Raw genomic sequence first — 21,395 nt, 5'->3', positions numbered from 1 at the left:
ATATACTTTCAGATCAAAATATTAATCAATTACTTAAGTCCATACTTATATTCCTCACAACCATACTAATAGTAGCTAATGCCACCAACCTCTTCCAACTCTTTTTTTTTCTTCCAACTCTTTATTGGATGAAAAACAATAGAAATCGTATCATTTTTACTTACTAGATGATGATATGGCCTAACAGACACAAATAGAGCAGCCTCCAGGCAATTTTATATACAAGTATTGGAGATATTGGATTCCTATTATCAGCATCATGATTGTTACACTCAAACACATAAGAATTCCAAAAAATGTCCATACTCAACCCCAACCCTGACACTCTCTCATTAATTAGGCTTCTCCTGGCAGCAGCAACTGGTAAATCTGCCCAATTTGGTTTTCACCCATAACTACCATCAGTGACAGAGGGCTCGACACCAGTTTTAGCCTTACTTCATTCAAGCACAATAGTTGTAACAAGAATTTTCTTATTAATACACTTTACTAATAGAAAAGAAAACACAGTGGGGTGCAGTGGTTCACAGATGTAATGCTAGGACTTTGGGAGGCTGAGTCAGGAGGATCGCTTGGACCCAGGAGTTCAAGACCAGCCTGGGCAACACAGTAGACACAGACCTTGTGTCTACAGAAATAATAAAATAATAAAATAAAATAAAAAAATAAAATAAAATAAAATAAAATAAATCAGCCATGCATGGTGGTGCACACCTGTGGTCCCAGCTACTCAGGATGCTAAGGTAGGAGGATCACTTGAGCCCAAAAGCGTGAGGCTGCAGTGAGCCGTGATTTTGCCACTGCACTCCAGTCTGGGCAACAGAATGAGATCCTGTTTCAAAAAAAGAAAAAGAAAAAAGAAAATAACAAAACTGCTTAGGTGGTATTACCACTTCATTCACAGCAATCTGTGCCGTAACACAAAATAAGACTTAAAAAAATCATTTGCCTTTTCTACCTCAAACCTAGGTCTCCTAATTGTCACTAGTGGCATTAATCAACCACATTTAGCATTTCTTCACATCTGTACGCATGTATTCCTGAAACATACTTTTTCTACGCTCTGGATCCATTATTCATACCCTGAATGATGAAAAATATTCTAGAAAACTAGGAGGCCTATTTAAAACTATACTCTTTACCATGTCCTTACTCATTTTCAGAAGCCAACACTTAATAGGTATGCCCTTCTTTAACTTAAAGGCTTCTGCTCCAAAGATTTAATTATTAAAACAGCAAAGACAGTATGCCAACACCTGAGCCCTTTAAATCATGCTTATTGTCATTTCCCTAAGAGCTGTCTATAGTACTCAAATTATTTTCTTTACAATCCTGGGACAACTCTGCTTTTCAACTCTAAGTCAAATCAACAAAAACAATCCCCCTCCTAGCTAGTTCAATTAAATGTCTTGCAATCAGTATTATTTTCACTAATTTATTTATTTATTTATTTATTTTGAGACAGAGTCTTACTCTGTCACCCCAGCTGGGGTGCAGTGGCGCTATCTCAGCTCACTGCCAACTCCACCTCCCAGGTTCACGCCATTCTCCTGCCTCAGCCTCCCGAGTAGCTGGGACTATAGGCGCCCGCCACCATGCCCGGCTAATTTTTTGTAATTTTTTTAGTACAGACAGGGTTTCACCATGTTAGCCAGTATGGTCTCAATCTCCTGACCTCATGATCCACCTGCCTTGGCCTCCCAAAGTGCTGGGATTACAGGAGTGAGTCACCGTGCCCGGCCCACTGAATTTTTTTTATCTCCAAAAATATTATTCCCGTAACTATTCCTCAGATGACTATGCCATTCTACCTAAAACTCTTAGCTCATGCTTTAACTACCTTAAGTTTCATTATAACATTAGAACTCAACTAATAACATAAAATCTTAAATTTGAATCCTCATACATATACAAATTTTCCGACCTTCTAGGTTCCTTCCCAACAGTTGTTCATGGTTTATCACCATACCTAAACCTTTCAACAAACCAAAACATAGCACCAGTTTTACTAGATTTGACTAGAAAAAGTCACTCTAAAAATCATTTCTCACTTCCAAATGATAGTTTCAATAACCATCTCCTAATTATTTTCTTCTCCTTCCTTATCTCACTTTTATTGGCTACACTCCTAGCTATCTAATTTCCCAGCGTAATCTCAGGAACAATAAAGATACCAACAAATAAAGATCAACTAACCACAACCATGAATCAGCCTTCATAACTATATAATGCTGTTATACCTATAGAAATTTCCTGAAGAAGTCCAAACTCTTCACCCTCAAAAATTACCCAATCCTTTAAATTTTCAAATCAAAAATCACCTCCACTTCATCATAACCCATTATTCACATAATTATAAATTACTCTATTAACAAACCTAACAATACAACACCTCAAATAACAAAACTAGAACCTCAAGTCTCAGGGTTCTAAAGCTGAAATTCCACTTAAACTGTAACCTGACTCTTCTACTTGAGAAAAATTACTGTTAAATGCTATGTCAGTACTGAGAAAATAAACATAAAATCTAACTATGGATGCATTATGTGCTTTTCCTAATAATGTACTAGTACTATTATGCTTGATTGTACATTGTATATGCATGTGTAATCACACATTAAGATCCACTCCCCATGCATATAAGCATATACATGAAATTACAAACAGTGCTTAACACATTGAATGGCATACCCACATATGTCAGATTTACCAACACAAATACTGTTCGATATTAAATCCTTTATTTTACACAGGACATGAAATTATTGATTATTCACAGTACATTCAGACAAATCAATCCTTGACAACAAGCTTATTACCGCCAACAGGATTTCTTTAGTACCAAGCTTCAAGAAACCAGCAACTTCCTTGAGATGTGTCCCACTTCTCGTTCTGGGCCCATGAAACTTGGATGAAACTACGCCTGCCATCTGGTTCTTACTTCACGGTCACGGACTTAAGACTGCCCATTCATTCCTCTTTAATAAGACATCTCGATGGACTAATTGGCTAACCAGTCCATGATCACACATCACTGTGGTGGTGTCACACACTTGGTATTTTTTAATTTAGGGAATGTTATGATCCAACATGGTTGTCATGGACTTGATACAATAAAGCAAACTGTAGCTGAGCTGAAATTGGATAGTCTTTCTCTACAGTGAAACCATAAAGTTTAATTACTCCATGTTCAGTGGACATAGTAAAAAACATGACACAAACATGTACACACGATTTCACGTTAATTAACTCCACAATCTCAAGCTATTGTACTACTTGTGGATATAAGGCTTTTATTCTTGCCAAACCTCAAAACAGGAAATCTTATATTTATTAACTACAGGTAAGGCATACATACACACACACACATACACATACACACACACACACAAAGTTCATCTAGAACTAAGTTTTAGCCCAACTCCTAAAGAATTTATCAAAATCCAAAAAGTAAATTAAAAATTAGGTTTTCTGGGTTAAAAGTTTGTTTTTTTACTAAATTTACTAAAACATCTACCAATACTGACACAGCACTTAAACTTGGCCATTTCTTCTTGAGAGGGAATTTCCTACATATAAGCTAATGTAGCTTAATTCGCAACGCAAGGCACTGACAATGCCTAAATGAGTTCATATAACTCTATAAACAAACAGGTTTAGTCCTGACCTCTTTATTCATTTTTAGTAACCCTTGCAACTGTCTGCATTCTAGTGAGAATGTCCTCTAGATCAACAAAAACCAAAAAGAGCAGGCTTCAAGCACACTAATTAGCAGCTCATAAAACCTTACTCTACCAATACAGCCACAGAAAACAGCAATGATAAAAATTAAGCAGTTAACCAAAGGTTGACTAAGTTATACTAATTTTCCTTAGGGTTGGTAAAATTTCATGCTTGCAGTCATATGACTAACCCAAATTAATAAAACTCAGCATAAAACATGTTTAAGATTATAAACAAAGTTATACCTTAACTAGGTCATAAAAAGCTACAGCTAATATAAAAATAAACAATGAAAGTGATTTAATATATTCTGAATACATGATAGCTAAGACCCAAACTGAGAAGAAATATCCTACTATGCATAGCCATAAACTTAATTAAATTAACAAAGTTATTCACCAGAGTACTACCAGCAACAGCTTAAAACACAAAGGACTTGGCAGTGCTTATATCCCTTTTTTGTAATCAATAAACCCCAATAAACCTCACTATCTCTTGCTAATTCAGCCTATACACTGTCATCTTCTGCAAAACCTTAAAAGGTATTAAACCCAAGTATTTACATGAAAACATTAGGTCATGGTGCGGCTTATAAGACACAAAGAAACGGGCTATATTTTCTAATTAAAGAACATTCCACCCACAACAAACTTTATGAAATTTGAGGCGAAAGGAAAATTTCATAGTAAATTAAGACCAGAGAGCCTAATTGAATAGGGCCATGAAGTACGCACACACCCATCCATCACCCTCCTCAAATATTTCAATATATCCAAATTTATAATTAATATAAATTTATATATGAGGAGGTGAGTCATAACAAAGTAAACATACTATATGCTTTAATAAACCAAAGTGTTTATTAAACTCAGCCTACATCTGGAAGATTTCATATTGATTTGACCACTTTGAACCAGACCTACCCCCAAATCAACAGAAGCTAACAATTATATTTATTTAGACCAAAACATTTACTCACAACATAAGGTATAGGAGAAAGGAATTTCTTCAGGTGCTACAGAAAAAGTACCATATTGCAAAGATGAAAGAATAATTTTAAGGACGAAAAAAGCAAAACTAATCCTTTATACCTTTTATGTAACGAATGAACAACAATTTTACAAAGAGAACTTTAGCTAAAAAACCCAAAACTAGACAAGCTACCCACAGACTGACTCATATGTAGCAAAATAGCGAGAAGATCCATGAGTAGAGACGAAAACCTGGTGATAGCTGGCTATTCAGAGCAGAATTTCAATTCAACTTTAAATTTACTCAAATTTTAACCTTAATGTAAATTTAAATGTAACTCTAGAGGGGGCACTCAAGATGGCTGACTAGAAGCAGCTAGTATGCACCACTCTCAGGGAGAGGAAACAAAGTCGCAAGTAAATACTGTCTCTTTAAGTGGATCATCTAAGACACGTATTGTTTGGCAGCCTCTGAGGAACCGAGCTGCACGGCAGGAGGTGAGCAGTGGGTGAGCATCACCACCTGAGCTCAGATCAGCGGTCAGATCAGCGGCAGCTTGAGATTCTCAGGGGAGCTTGAACCCTGTAGTAAACTGTGCATAGGACGGATCTAGGTTGCGGGCTCCTTATGAGAATCTAATGCCTGATGATTTGAGGTGGAACAGTTTCATCCCAAAACCAGCCTGCCCTTCCCCTCTCGCCCCTTGTCCCCCGGCCGGAAATACTGTGTTCCATGAAACCGGTCCCTGGTGCCAAAAAGGTTGGGGTAGCGCTGGTCTAAAAGACCATGTCAGGATTTACCAGGGACGCCAGGGGACTCCCAGAGAACAGAGAGGAGAGAAGCCAGGCAGCCACCTTCCTGGGACTGGCATGGAGTGGGTGAAGCTCCCTAACATGGTTAAACGGTGAGAGAGTGTGTGTCCCTGGGGGAACCACACTTCCTACATGGCCCTTTGCAATCCTGGGCACAGGAGGACCTGCCAACTCCCACCCCTGGGCCACTAGACCAACACAGAAAGCCACCTAGAATTTTTGCAGAGGCACTGCTCAAGCCCATGTGGAGCACCACAAGCCCCGGATCCCTGGGCAGCTCGGTGCCAGCTGCCATAACCCCAGCGGAAGCTGCAGTCACAGTGCTGAGGGGCGGTCAGACTGCCCAGTCCCCTGCCCAGACTGGTCAGAGTCGCCAGGCAAGGCAAGGCTCGGCTCCACCCTGCTCCCGCCTGAGCTCTGTAGCATAGCGACCCTCTCCACAAGAACTCTGCAGGCAGGCTCTGCATTTCCCCAGGAACCTCCCAGATAGCTGACCATGCAACCCCTGCCCTACCTTCTCTGAGGCGGCTAAGGCTCACCAGCTCCGTCTTCCAGCGCAGCAACCGCCCCTCTGCAGCAACGGCACCTCCGCCTAAACTCTGCAGCGGCCTGCGGTTCTGTGTTCCTCTGGGGCAAAACTCCCAGAGGTAACAGATAACACCTCGCACCTCTGCATGCCCTCAACAGTGAAGTTCGGCGTTGTTTGGAAGGGCGGGAAATGCAAGCGCGCCACGTGCCCCGCAGCTGCCAGTCTCTATTGCAGGAGTCCTGCCCTCTTCAGTGAAAGGCCCACAGCACAGCCGCCCTGCCCCCACCTGGACATTTCACCTGCAGCCCAGAGCCCTTCTGAAAATCCAAACCCCACATATCTTGATATTCCCTTGGGCTCCCACCACCTAAGCGTTCTGTAGGACCCTGCATGAGAGTTTGACCAGTGACCTGGAAACCAACCTGTCCCGCCTACCTGCATCAAAGCCAGCACCTGAACTCGGCTAGCACGACTGCAGTCCAGCCCCTTCAGGTCTCACAGGCTGTCCAGTGGGCCAGCTAGGGGCCTGGTAACTGGGGAACTACTTGCCCCATTCCAACTCTGCTGGCATCTGACCGTTTCCCCCAGGGCCTGAGGTCAGACCAACCCAACCAGCTGACACCAGCACAACACCCAATCACACAGGCCCTGTGGAGGAGGCCCCTTCTACAGGAAGCAGCAGTACTGTGACACCGGAAAACAGGTGAGCCTTAACCAATGGGGAAAGGATTCCCTATTCAATAAATGGTGCTGGGATAACTGGCTAGCCATGTGCAGAAGAACAAAACTGGACCCCTACCTTTCACCATATAAAATAACTCAAGATGGCCTGATCTAGTACATGCAGAAGCCTCTGCAGATCTTACCATTTTCTCATTACATTTTGCAGGTGTTTCATCAATTTTAAGAGCTACTGATTTTAATTTTATTACAATTATAAATATAAAGCCACCAGCCATATCTAATACCAGACACCACTATTAATTGCAGCTGTGCTTTTATTACTCTCTCTCCCAGTACTAGCAACCAGCATCACCATACTGCTGACAGACCATAACCTTAATACACTTTTTTTGATCTAGCTGGAGGAGGAGATCCACTTTTAGACCAACATTTATTCTGATTTTTTTGTCTATCCAAAGGTATACATTCTTATTTTACCAGGTTTTGGAATAATCTCACATATTGTTACCTATTATTCTGGAAAAAAAAGAACCACTTGATTATATAGAAATAATATGACCCATAATATCAATTTAGCTCATAAGCTTTATCGTATGAGACTACAATATATTTACAGCAGGAATAGACATTGATACCTGAATGTATTTTACACTAGCTACTATAATTATTGCTATTCTGACAAGAGTTAAAGTATTTAACTGACTAGCAACCCCACAGGGAGGTAATATTAAATGATCTCCAGCTATATTATGAGGTTTAGGCTTTATTTTTCTGCTGACAGTTGGAGGCCTAACAGGAACTGTTCGAACTCATCAGCAGACATCAATCCTTATGATACATAGTATGCTGTAGCACATTTCTAACATGTTCTATCAATAGGTGCAGTCTTCACCATTACAGGATTTATTCACTGATTCCCATATTTTCAGGTTATACACTCAACCTCAGCCAAAATCCATTTTGTATTTGTAGGTGTTAGCCTGACTTTCTTTCCACAACATTTGATTTATCAGACATGCCACGACAATAACTATATTGATGGATATACAACATGAAATATCATCTGCTATGGTTTGGATGTGGTTTGTACCCACCAAATCTCATCTTGAAATTTAGTTCCCAGTATGGCGTCCTGGGAGATGGGGTTTAGTGGGAGGTGCTTGGGTCATGGGGGCTGGTCCCCAGAGAACAGATTAATGCCCTCCCTCAAGGATGACTGAGCTCTCGCTCTACTAGTTCTTAAGAGAGCTGTTTAAAAAAAAAAAAAAGCCTGTCACTTTTCCCCTCTCTCACCATGTGATCTCTGCACACACTGGCTCCCCTTCACCTTCCATCATGAATGGAAGCGGCCTGAGGTCCTCATCAGAAGCCAAACAGACAAGAGGTGCCATGCTTCTTGTACAACCTGCAGAACCACGAGCCAAATAAACCTCTGGTCTTTATAAATTACCCAGCCTAGGGTATCCTTGATAGTAACACAATATGAACTAAGACGCCTATTACACTTGAATTAGTTTTACCATAACACTTTGAAAAGTGATCAGCATTTATGTTTAAATACCAAAACTAAAAACATCCACATAATTTTTTTCAGTAATTCTAGCACTGTTTACTTCAATTAAAATTTTTGAAATATGCCTATTCTTAAAATCCATCACCAAAGAACACTGAAGGCATAAAACATGAGGCCCCCTTGGGAAAAAGGCAAGCTAAAATTTATTTACATCTTTCACTATTCCTACAACGTTAGGACCATTTATATTCTAAACATTTCATTCCCAAACATCATGTTTTCTACCCCCAATTGCCAAATCCATAATAGTCTCTTTTCAACAATGATTAGCACAACTTGTACTAACATAATAATATATGTCAAAGGATGTTATTACCAATAACACCTCTTAAAGCACAATTTCAAGCAACCGTCCTTTTTGACCACCACCACTTAAGTTACCAGATCATTTACCTTTATACCACCCCTCCGGCTTTCTTCCTTTCTTTCATTTCCTTCCTTTCTTTCCTTCCTTCCTTTCTCTCTCTCTCTCTCTCTTTCTTTCCCTTTCTTTCCTTTCCTTTCTTTTTTTTTTTTTTTTTGACATGGTCTTGCTGTTGCCCAGGCTGAAATGCAGTGGCGTGATCATGGTTCACTGCAACCTCGACCTTGGGGCTCAAATGATCCTCCCACCTCAGTCTCCAAAGTAGCTAGGACCACAGGCATATGCCAAAATACCCTGTTAATTTTTATTTTAAGTAGAGATGGGGTTTTGCTGTGTTGCTCAGGCTGGTCCCGAACTCCTGGGCTCAAGCAATTCACCCACCTTAGCCTCCCAAAGTGCTGGGATTACAGGCTTGAGCCATCATGCCCAGCTTACCACCATTTTAAAGACTCTCCTTTGAAAACAAAACAAAACAAAACAAAAAGCTCTCCTGATTCTGTGGTTCACCCTGCAGTGGACAGGAGCTGCAGTGGATGGCAGCTGCAGTGGACGGGAGCTGCAGTGGACGGGAGCTGCAGTGGACAGGAGCGGCAGTGGACAGGAGCGGCAGTGGAAGGGAGCTGCAGTGGACAGGAGAGTGGTAACACTTCTCAAGAGGTATGCACGCTTCCTGTCTATACCTTTTGCTTTTCTTTCTCTCCTACCACCATAATTAACATTTTGCCATATTTCCTTCCTAAATTTGTTCCATGGATTTTTATGTAGTTGAAATAATACTGCATATACAAACTGTAATCACATTTCTTTCCCCTAATTATTACAGTGTTCTTAAAACCTTCTAAAATATTTGTAAACTCTATTTGTAACTTTGAGGGCTCCTCAAATGGGCCTTCAACAGTGCCTGGTGAGTTAATTCACTGTCCCACTCTAGTTTTTATTGTTGACTTACTTCTTTCTCACTCTCTTTTAAATACTCTCCAATGAGGTTTTTGTTCCTCTCATTTCCAAACCCACCTTGTCAGGGTCACCAACACCCTTCATCTTGCCAAATCCAATAGCCAGTTTTCAGCCTTCCTCTTACTTGAACTCTTAGCGTTCTCTGAGTTAACTGCTTCGCCCTTTTGTCAGTTGGCTGCCAATACACTGCATTCCTTCTTCCTAGGTCACAGGTTACTCAGGTTAGTCCTCAATTTCCTTTGCTAGATTGTTCCTGACTGAATGTTGGAACACCCTATGGTTCAGTCCTTGAACTGTACCTTGCCTTCCATCTAAACCAATTCGCTCCATAATCTCATTCAGTTCCTCGGTACAGAGATTAATCCTGTATTTATCTCTTCAGTCCTGACTATCCCCTCCACGCACAGGCTTCCAAATGCTTATCTAACTTCGCCACACGGATATCTAATGAGCATATCAAATACATAACTCTTGACTTCCTTCTCCAGCCTTCCAAATCCTGAGGCCTCTATTGCCAATCTTCAAAATAACTCCATTATGAAGGTATTAAATCTACTTTCAAAATATTACCTGTTTTCTTCACCTCCACATATTAAACCCAATTCCCCAATTCCAAGTCACTGTTATCTCTAGTGTGAACTTCTGAAGTAGTCCTCTCATTAGTCTTCCTGCTTTCACTTTTTTTTTTTTTTTTTTTTGAGACGGAGTCTCGCTCTGTCGCCCAGGCTGGAGTGCAGTGGCCCGGATCTCAGCTCACTGCAAGCTCCGCCTCCCAGTTTACGCCATTCTCCTGCCTCAGCCTACCGAGTAGCTGGGACTACAGGCGCCCGCCACCTCACCCGGCTAGTTTTTTGTATTTTTTAGTAGAGACGGGGTTTCACTGTGTTAGCCAGGATAGTCTCGATCTCCTGACCTTGTGATCCGCCCGTCTCGGCCTCCTGAAGTGCTGGGATTACAGGCTTGAGCCACCGCGCCCGGCCCCTGCTTTCATTCTTATCCTCACTGTCCACATAGCACTCAAGAGTGACCTTTAAACAAAGATCCTTTACTTATCTGCAAAAAAATCAGCCAGGGGCTCCTGATCACACTTAGGATAAAATCTCACTGCTTGCAACAACCAGCAAGGTCCTGTATGATTTGACCTCTGCCTATTTCTCTGACCTCACCTCGAATTTCCACTTTCAGTAGCCACACTGGCCTTCTTGCTGATTCTCAAACAAGTGAAGCTCAGTTTCTCTCAGGATCTTCTCTTCCCTCTGCCTGAACACACATTTCCCTGATTTATAGCCAACTTTATTCAGGTCTCAATTCAAATGTTACCTCCCCAGAGCTATCATTCCGGTCCTCCTAACCTATGAACATAGCAAAGTCTCAGCAGGTATGTGCTGGCTAGAGATACTTATCCAAGTTTAACTATAAAAGAGCAACTGGGAAAAAACATAATTGGAAAAATAGATAAAAGCATTGTGGCCAAAAGAGACTAGACCAAAGGTAGCTCCCTTATTAAAACAAAAATGGAATGTAAAACAGAAGAGTGGCAAATGGGAGTTGGGAGGGAGGTTCCACTGGGAACTCACAGACATAACCTTCTTGCTCTCCCTATGTCTCAAGCCTTCTTTCCACAGGCCTTTGAAGAGAGCTTCATGCAGACACGTCAAAGTGCTGCCACCTACAGATCAGCTGTACTATTAGCAATAGCTGACACTGACCAGCCCTTATTCACCTGAGCTCTGTCGTCTTGTCATGGTTCTCATCAGCATCCAGGGTTCCTTTCCTTGCTCTAGTAAGGAACATACATTTGGCTTAGGGACTGCACATCCAGCTTAAAAGAAAGGCAATGGTACATGGTCATGCTAGGGGATTCCCAGATTCAAATCTAGTCCATTGGCCATCAAAGAAGGGAGACACTGACAGGAAGAGACAGAGAAAGATGTGACAGTCTAAAGGATAAGAGATAAAAGGTACACAGTGGAGATGTCCATTTCTCCTTCTACTCAAACGTAAGCCTTTCCTCAGGGAATGGAGATCAGAATTCACAATGAATGAGGCAGAAATTATGGGGAACAAATTCTGAATATTATGTAGGATGATCTTACCCAATGAGATCAGGTTGCTGTAGTTCTCCAACATCACATCCCTGTACAAGTCCCTCTGAGCAGGGTCCAGGCATTCCCATTCCTCCTGAGAGAAGTCTATGGCCACATCCCTGAAAGTCACCAACAACTGAAACAACAAATCCATTACTTATGAAAATACAGCAATGATTCTGAAGTGAAATGAGAAGAAAATGGAGGAGGTAATTGAAGGAAGCAAGTAACACTTTTGTGTTACTCTTTTGTGTTGTTTTCAACAGGAAATTGGTTGCCTAAACCATAGTATTAACATGATTCTCTATCATTCCTACTGCCACAGATAAAACTTCCTGTGTACAATAGAACAATTCCATTATCCAGAAAGGTCTGAGAATTTAAAACGCCAAATGTCCAGATGTGTGCAGTTTCTTGATTAAATAAAATACTGCATGCATTTATTTCACAGCAGATTTTAACTGCACAGCAGATTAAGCTTTCAAATCCTCAATAACTAATATACTCTCAATCAATACAAGTTCTTGCTCTCCCTTCTGCCTTTAAAGACTTTTAAAAAGATGAATTTTTTCCAATGTTTAACAAATCTCTAGGTTAGAAAATAAAATTTGAATATAACCTAAGAATTTTTTGAAGACTCAGATTCATCAAGTTATTATGTCCCAGAATAGAATGGACATATGATATTTCCATTTTATGTACAAAATGATCTGCTTATTTGGGAGTATTTGAATTAGACAAATTCTCTAATGTCTTTGAGCTCTTAGAATCTATAATTCTTGAGAGTATGCATCTGGCATGTTTTATTTGCTCCTATTTTCCTTGTTCCTAGGCTACAGCAAGGTACTGGATGCCAGTCCAGGCACACAGAGACATCACTCTGAACTGGTACATTCCGGGAAATCCCAAGGTGAACTTGACTATGATCATCCTCTCTCATTGGTTCCTGGGCAAGAGGGTTGTGGAAGGCACAATAAAGGACCCCCAAACATGTCCACAACCTAATCCCTGAAACAGTAACAGTACTGACTCAATGTTAAAGAAAAGCTTGCTTGCTTAAATATAATTATTACTTTGCTTGACTTTGTAGATTATTTAGTAAGAACAGTCTCAGGAAAACAGGACCTTCAACAGAGATAAGAGAATTAAAATATGCAGACTAACAACTCTGGGAATGGGCTGACCGGCCTGATAAGAATAGGCTGACGGCACCTACAGAAGGCCACAAAACACTGATCAAGAAAGCAATGACCTGAGACTGCACATTTCACAAGAATGTTTTGATCATCATTTTTCCTAATTTCCCTTAAAATCCCCTGATATGGAGACAGAACTCAGTGGTCTTTGAACACGAGTTCACTGCCTCCTCTGGGTTGCTGGCTTCCTGAATAAAGCTAACCTTCCTTTCACCAATGCTCATCTCTTGAGCTTTCAAGTGGCAAGTGGTCTGGACCTGAATTTGGTTACAAAACCTATGTATACCTTACCTTACATGGCAAAGGGGACTTTAGAAGTGCAATTAAATTAAGGATCTTGAGAGGGGATTATCCTGGATTATCTGGTTGGGCCCAATGTATTTATAAGTGATAGAGGGAGGCAGGTGAGTAAAAGAAGGAAATGTGATGATGAAAGCAAAGGTCGAAATGTGATTGCTGGCTTTGAAAACAGATGGAAGCCACACCCCAGGGACCGTGGACGGCCTTTAGAACCAGAAAAAGACAAGGAAACAGATTCTCCAGTCTTCTAGAACCTCCAGAAGGAACATGGTTCTGCTAATACTATGATATTAGCCCTTTCAGACTGATTTCAGACTTCTGACCAGCAGAAGTATAAATCATAATTATACTGATTTAAGCCACTAAGTATAGTGGTTATTAGTAACAGCAGCAACAGGAAACTATATCAGGAACAAGAGCCCTTCCTTCACAGGACCCTGTTCCCATTCAATCCTCAAAGTTTCACGGAAAATCTTGCCACACACTGAGACTAGGAACATCCAACAAAAAAATGCTGTCACTTTCAAGTGGAAAATGCAGGTTTGTAGAGAAGACCAAACTTTGTCATGTGTCACGTTCAAACACTCATCTCTACCTCACCAAACCGTGGTACTAACGTGTACCATTCTTAAAAGGAGGTATTTCTGTTCCCTCAGAGCTCTGGGAAGAAGACTATGCCTGTGGACAATGCAGAATTATCTGCTGAATGAATATCTAAAAACTGTTTGGAGAGGGGAAAAGCACTGAGAAGAATTGGGCTCTTTGCTACTATTACTCACTAGGATGGGAGACTTTGGCAGCAGTTCCCTTAAGGGACCAAACAAGGCAGGAAATTCTGGGATAAATAAATCTGGTGTTCACATTACACAACAAAATGATTGTACTTCAAGAAGGAAAGAAACAGCAACTCACGTGGGGCATGGTTTTTTAGAACTGTCAGAACTGATCGATTTTCTGGGTTCCTTTCCTGGAGGTGTTCAAAGTCCAGAGAAGCCAGTGCTGGAGAAGGAAAAAAAGTCATAAAATTAGAGTTGGCTCACAGCCCACAAAATAAAACTACTTAGAACTACCTTTACTTCTCCTCTTTTGGGAATTTGGAAAAAATCTCAGTCCTTCCACAAACCCAGTGGAAGCCAGCTACTGCAGAAGGGGTTCAGGCCAGACCTTTCCTTAATGTCCATGTTGAACAGGACCCTAGGTGCTGTTACTTTCCCATGGCATCTTCACCTCCACAGTAGAACAGGGGCATGCCCAGGGAGTCCCCCACCATCCCCCTGGACCCAAAGTGAGGTGCTTTGCTCCCAATCTTAGGAAGGCGCTTCAGAGACCAAAATGTGGCCTCCTTTCAGACATCATGAACATCAGCTAGACTCACAGACATTTTGACAGACACATCAGAGTCAACAGATCCAAAACAGTCTCATCCCACTCCCCTGAAGCTAGTTCTTTTTTGCCTGTTTACTCTTCCCTATAAAAGAAAATTCCTTTATGCCTGACCTTTGCTATGCTTGCAGATCTTATGGTTGTAGTGTTCTTCCAATTACAACACCTCTTCCCTTACTGTAATGTTTCTATGAATAAATAGTCATTCCTTACCTAAGTCTGGATTTGTTTATTTCACAGGTTGAATAACTTTTGTAGAATAACAAAACAAACTATTTTAACTGTAATCTAATTCTCCAAGCCATGGCACACACAAAAGCACTGAGGGTCAAATATGAACAACATTCACATGACAGCCAATGTGGGCGCAGCACACCGCCTCGTGCAATATGACTTCAAGATTGAGCAAATTCTCCAACTACAGTCATCTACCTGCCATAGTTTTGTAGCACTGATCCTTTTTTTTTTTTTTTTGGTAGCACTGATCTTGCGTACATGTATAATCCATGAACTTAACATCAGTGTTGCTCATGTGATACCAAGAAAACCCGGTAAGAGAGCAGGTAAATTATTTAAGTAAGACTTTGTTTGGTATAGTTGAGCTTTGAAGCGCCAAAAGCCGCTGTACTATCTAAGATTTTGTCCTCCCCGCTAACCAATTTTCAACTCCGTTGAGGCAATATCGTCGTCATTAAGGATACACGGGTTGGCTGCGTGTGGTGGCTCATGCCTGTAATCCCAGGGAGGCCGAGGCAGGCGGATCACTTGAAGTCAGGAGTTCGAGACCAGCCTGGCCAACATGGCTACTAAAAATACAAAAATTAGCTGGGTGTGGTGGCAGGTGCTTGTAGTCCCAGCTACTTGGGAGGCTAAAGCAGGAGAATCACTTGTACCCAGGAGGTGGAGGTTGCAGTGAGCCAAGATCACACCACTGCAATCCAGCCTGGGTGACAGAACGAGACTCCATCTCAAAAAAAAAAAAAAAATCCCATGGGTTAAAATTATATATATAAAATGATATAAAGATGTTAATCTCTGCAAGTTAATAGGATATTTGATACATGATATACAAATTAACTATGACCCCAATAAAAATACAAGTATGAAAGCAGATATATTCAATTTAAATTCAACAAGCAAGAATATTAAAAAGCAACAATTGGAAGAAAATGCCTGATAATAAAGACAGCAGAGATTTCAGAATACCACTCCTATCATTAAAATGTTGGATACTGTAAAAAAGAACGAAATCATGTCCTCTGCAGCAACACAGATGTGGCTAGAGGCCATTATCCTAAATGAATTAACACAGAAGCAAAACCAAATACCACATGTTATCCTTTATAACTGGAAGCTAAGCACTGGGTACACATAAACATAAAGATGAGAACACTGACACTGGCAACTACTAGAGCAGGGAGAGGAGGAGGATGGCAAACGATGAAACCTACCTACCTATCAGGTATCCTGCTCACTACCTGGGTGACTGGATCATACCCCAAACCTCAGCATCACACAATAAACCATACAACAAACCTGCACATGTACCCCCTGAATCTAAAATAAAAGTTGAAATTTTATTTTTAAAAAGTTGGATACTGCATATGAATGGAAAGAAAAGATTAATGTAACAGAATAGAATCCCTGATCTCTAGGGAAAGGTGGATTATTCAGTAAATATTATTGGAGAAAGGTAATATTGGAACCCCATTTTATACCATATACCAAAATTAACTCCAAATATATAAGATATCTAAATATTAAAAAATGAAATTGGCAGGGAGTGGTAGCTCATGCCTATAATCCCAGCACTTTGGGAGGCTGAGGCAGGTGGATCACCTGAGGTCAGGAGTTCGCAGCCAGCCTGGCAAATGTGGTAAAACCCCGTCTCTACTAAAAATACAAAAATTAGCTGGGTGTGGTGGCAGGTGCTTGTAGTCCCAGCTACTTGGGAGGCTAAGGCAAGATAATCGTTTGAACCCAGCAGGTGGAGGTTGCAGTGCGCCGAGATCATGCTACTGCACTCCAGCCTGGGCGACAAGAGCAAAACCCCATCTCAAAAAAAAAAAAAAAAAAAAAAAAATCAAAAAAATGCTAGAAGGAAAAATAGACTGTGTCCTTCTTAACTGGGGACACAGTTAAGAGGGGAACATTCTGTGTCTCACAATCATATGAATAAATATTACTATATTTAAAAATTGCCTAAAGGAATACAAACACAGACAAATGACAAAATGGGAGAAAATATGCACAACTTACTTAAATAAAAAACAGAGTGTCCTAAAATCCAAAGAGTTGTATTTTAAAAAATCAAGAGAAAACAATCAAGAGAAAGATAAAAAATCATTATTTAAAACAGGCAACAGATAATTCATAAAAAAAGAAAAGTCAATGGCCATTCAACATTTAAAATATGTTCATCCTCACTTAAATAAGAGAAATTCAAATTGAAACTAAATTGAGAAGACTTCTGAATCCAATATCATTAAGATCCTATTGGACTAAATTCCTTGAAGATACACCTATCAGATCTGGACATAATACAAAAAGCAACTAACTGAAGGTGCTGGCCAATAAACTGAAGCAGTATTCCTGCAAAAAAAAAAAAAAAAATGCAAAAATTAGCTGGGTGTGGTGGCAGGCACCTGTAATTCCAGCTACTTGGGAGGCTGAGGCAAAGAATTGCTTGAACCTGGGAGTCGGAGGTTACAGTGAGCCAAGATCGCGCCACTGCCCTCCAGCCTGGGCAACAGAGCGAGACTCCGTCTCAAAATTTTAAAAAAAGCACACTTGAATTGAATCACGAGGAAATATCAAACACATACAAACTGAGGAACAATCTACAAAGTAACTGGCCTGTGCTTTTCAAAAAAGTCAGGATCACAAAGGATCAAAGAAAAGTCCAGGAACTGTTTCCGATTAAGAGAGACTAAAGAGATGTTTTAATTAAATGAAATGTTTGATCCTAGATATGATTTTAAATTGGACACCAGATAAGGGGCAAAAAAGGCTATAAGGGGCTGAGCACAGTGACTCACGCCTGTAATCCCAGCACTTTGGGAGGACAAGGCGGGTGGATCACGAGGTCAGGAGATCAAGACCATCCTGGCTAACACAGTGAAACCCTGTCTCTACTCAAAAAAAAAAAAAAAAAAAAAAATTAGCCGGGCATGGTGGCAAGCGCCTGCAGTCCCAGCTACTTGGGAGGCTGAGGCAGGAGAATGGCATGAACCCAGGAGGCGGAGCTTGCAGTGAGCCAAGATCTGCCCATACTGCACTCCAGCCTTGACAGAGTGCGACTCTGTTTCAAAACAAAAACAAAAACAAAAACAAAAAAGGCTATAAGGACAAAATTGTAACAATTGGTGAAATTCTTCTATGAACTCTGGATTAGTTATTACTTAACTCTGCTACACTTCTTTGTTTTAATAAATGAACTGTAGTTATAGTCCCCGTGCTCAGAAAATACACTAATTATAGATAAAGGAAAATGATGTTTGAAAATTACTATCAAGTAGTTCAGAAGTATATATGTAGAGAGAATTAGCAAACAAAAAAGCAAAATGTTAAAAAACTGATAAATATGTAAGGGCATAGGAGAGTTTTTTCTACTATTTTTGCAACTTCTCTGTAAGTGTAATATTATATCAAAATAAAAATTTCTCAAGCCTGTAATCCCAGCACTTTGGGAGGCCGAGACGGGCGGATCACGAAGTCAGGAGATCGAGACCATCCTGCCTAACCCAGTGAAACCCTGTCTCTACTAAAAAATACAAAAAACTAGCCAGGCGAGGTGGTGGGCGCCTGTAGTCCCAGCTACTCGGGAGGCTAAGGCAGGAGAATGCTGTAAAACCCGGGAGGCGGAGCTTGCAGTGAGCTGAGATCCGGCCACTACACTCCAGCCTGGGCGACAGAGTGAGACTCTGTCTCAAAAAAAAAAAAAATTTTCTAATTTTTAATTAAAAGACTAAAGAGGCATAACCAAATGTAATCCATGAAACTTAAATATAGCAAAAAAAAAAAACAAAAGAAATCTAAAATGCACTCTCTATCTTAACAGTAGTGACAGTTACTGTTGTTTTCAAACAATTATATTTTAGAATAAAGAACATAAATTAATGTTTCAGCAACTAAGATTGTTAGCATAAAACAGAGATACAAGTATAAAAAGCAAACAAGAAAATACTCTGTAATTTGTCTGAACTATTATTATAAATTCATGATTCATGATTTACACTTTAAAAACAAGTTATTAGCTTTGTTCCCTGAAATGACCTAGATTAAATGACGGCCCTATGGCATTGAGAAACTCAAATGCCCAGACAGGGGTCACTGTACACTATATACCACAAGAGGAATCAGAACTCCTTAGAGAAATGGCTCATTTCAGGCCTGGCACAGGAAATGTAGAAGGTGATCTTGGGATCATTTGTTCTGCCAGAAAGCAAATCGCTATCAACTCTACTAGAATCATGACAGAAAGACACAGAACTGCCTGGAAAGGACTACCACTGGCTTAAAAAAGAGCAGTTTGATATAAAACAGAATAATGATCACAACAGTTTGAAACATACGGTATTCAAAACAAACTAACTCACTTTTGGGACTCCTTAGATGGTTGAAGGGCACCAACTCATTTCTCTGAAAATACATAAAGGGAAAGAATCAAATCAATTATTCTGCCTTTCCATATGAACTTTATTTATTTATTTATTTATTTATTTATTTATTTATTTATTTAGAGATGGAGTCTCACTCTTGTTGCCCAGGCTGGAGTGCAATGGCACCATCTCGGCTCACCGCAACCTCCGCCTCCCGGGTTCAAGTGATTCTCCTGCCTCAGCCTCCCGAGTAACTAGGACTACAGACATGCGCCACAATGCCCGGCTCATTTTGTATTTTTAGTAGAGATGAGGTTTCTCCACGTTGGTCACGCTGGCCTCGAACTCCCCACCTCAGATGATTCGCTTGCCTCAGCCTCCCAAAGTGCTGGGATTACAGGCGTGAGCCACTGCGCCTGGCTATGGACTGTATTTTAAGATAACCAAATACTTGACGAAGAAAAATTCTTATATATAGAAGAACTACAACTAATGAATACAGAAGGAATAGAGAGAATTTTTTAAAATCACCATATATAACCGTTAATGAAATAATAGGCCAGGCATGGTGCCTCACACCTGTAATCCCAGCACTTTGGGAAGCTGAGGTGGGTGGATCACTTGAGGCCAGGAGTTCAAGACTAGCCTGGGCAACATGGTGAAACCCTGTCTCTACTAAAAATACAAAAATTAGCCAGGTGTGGTGGCACACGCCTGTAATGCCAGCTACTCAGGAGGCTGAGGCAGGAGAAGCGTTTGAACCCAGGAGGTGGAGGCTGCAGTGAGCCGAGATCGTACCATTGCACTCCAGCCTGGGCGACAGTTAGGAAAAAAAAGAAAGAATGGATCTTGGTATCAATCGTACGTGGGCGTTATAACCTTTAGATCAGTGCTGCTTAACCCTTCTAATATTTTTCGTGGTCATATCCCTAGGAGCCTTTTTGATACTTTTCTCTAAAAGCCACCACTCGCATGAAATTTTATTACCATAGATATACTGTATATATGTTTATGTACTGTGGCCCTTTGAAGGACCACAGATCATTGTAATACCTAAGAGTTTTTGTCCTCTTCTTTCTCAAAAACCAAGTTTCACCCCCTTGGAAGGTGATATCCTCTACCCTCATTGAGAGTGCATGCTTTTTTTTTTTTTTTTTTTTTTGAGACGGAGTCTCGCTCTGTCGCCCAGGCTGGAGTGCAGTGGCTGGATCTCAGCTCACTGCAAGCTCCGCCTCCCAGGTTCACGCCATTCTCCTGGCTCAGCCTCCCGAGTAGCTGGGACTACAGGCGCCCGCCACCTCGCCCGGCTAGTTTTTTGTATTTTTAGTAGAGACGGCGTTTCACCATGTTAGCCAGAATGGTCTCGATCTCCTGACCTCGTGATCCGCCCGCCTCGGCCTCCCAAAGTGCTGGGATTACAGGGTTGAGCCACCGTGCCCGGCCTGAGAATGCATGCTTTAGGTGAAAAAAAGGAAAGGATTACATGGGCAGCATTTAAACACATCAATATGACATCACTGAAAGTGGAACACCAGACTGTAAGGGCCTCATGATGTGATGTCATAGGAAATAACATCAACTATGAATTAAACGTGATTTATGGAAAACCTGATCCGAATCCAATCAAGCCTCTGGATCTAACTGCCTGTTTACAGAAATATGAAGGAACGGAAAACAAATTATATGACAGTACAAAGAAGCAATTAGCTAAAAGCAGCATACAAAATATTCTACGGGGCAGATGATCTAGTTTTTCTACAAATCAACAGCACCAATTAAAACAAACCAAAACAAAACACAGGAGGGAAACTCTCATGGATTAAATAAGTTTAAGAGGTTTGGCCACCAAATGCAATGTGTGGACTCTATCCGGATCCAGATTTGAACACACCTATTGTAAAAATGTGTGTTCGAAATAATTGGGAAAATTTGAATATGGGGGTATACTATATTACGAAATCACCACCATGCTGTTACACCAACATAAGAAACAAACTTATTGTTTTAAACTTATTGTTAGGTTTTTTTTTAATATTGGTATAACAGCATCATGGTTATTTTAAAATATAACGTCTTTTTGGTCATATATGCTTACAGGAGGATAAAATATGATTTTGAAATACTACAGGAAAAAAGGGGGAAGGACTGATACAAAGGTATTTACAAATGTTTTTAATTACAGCTAGGTGTTGAACATGTTGGGGTTTGTATTAT

The 21,395-nt window shown here is 40.6% G+C and overlaps 1 protein-coding gene across 6 annotated transcripts in view; it reads right to left on the bottom strand.

Annotated features, from left to right (window-relative positions):
• Nucleotides 1–21,395, bottom strand: part of ZNF571 (zinc finger protein 571) — a 34,446-nt gene that overhangs the window by 11,391 nt on the left and 1,660 nt on the right. For 3 of the 6 annotated variants that reach the window (XM_037991254.2, XM_037991253.2, XM_037991255.2), the window contains exons 2-4: nucleotides 19,179–19,221; nucleotides 14,110–14,196; nucleotides 11,711–11,837 (exon numbers count right to left, since the gene is read on the bottom strand). In XM_037991254.2, the coding sequence (XP_037847182.1) occupies nucleotides 11,711–11,837; nucleotides 14,110–14,118 (136 nt within the window). In that variant the 5' untranslated portion in view covers nucleotides 14,119–14,196; nucleotides 19,179–19,221. The remainder of the gene's footprint in view (nucleotides 1–11,710; nucleotides 11,838–14,109; nucleotides 14,197–19,178; nucleotides 19,222–21,395) is intronic. The other 3 variants (XM_007996617.3, XM_007996616.3, XM_007996615.3) reach the window with 1 other exon arrangement.

The sequence above is a fragment of the Chlorocebus sabaeus genome, chromosome 6 (genome assembly GCF_047675955.1).
Source record: "Chlorocebus sabaeus isolate Y175 chromosome 6, mChlSab1.0.hap1, whole genome shotgun sequence".
Classification (NCBI taxonomy): Eukaryota; Metazoa; Chordata; class Mammalia; order Primates; family Cercopithecidae; genus Chlorocebus; species Chlorocebus sabaeus.
Note: the sequence above shows the minus strand (reverse complement) of the source record. Positions and strands in the feature narration are given on the sequence as shown.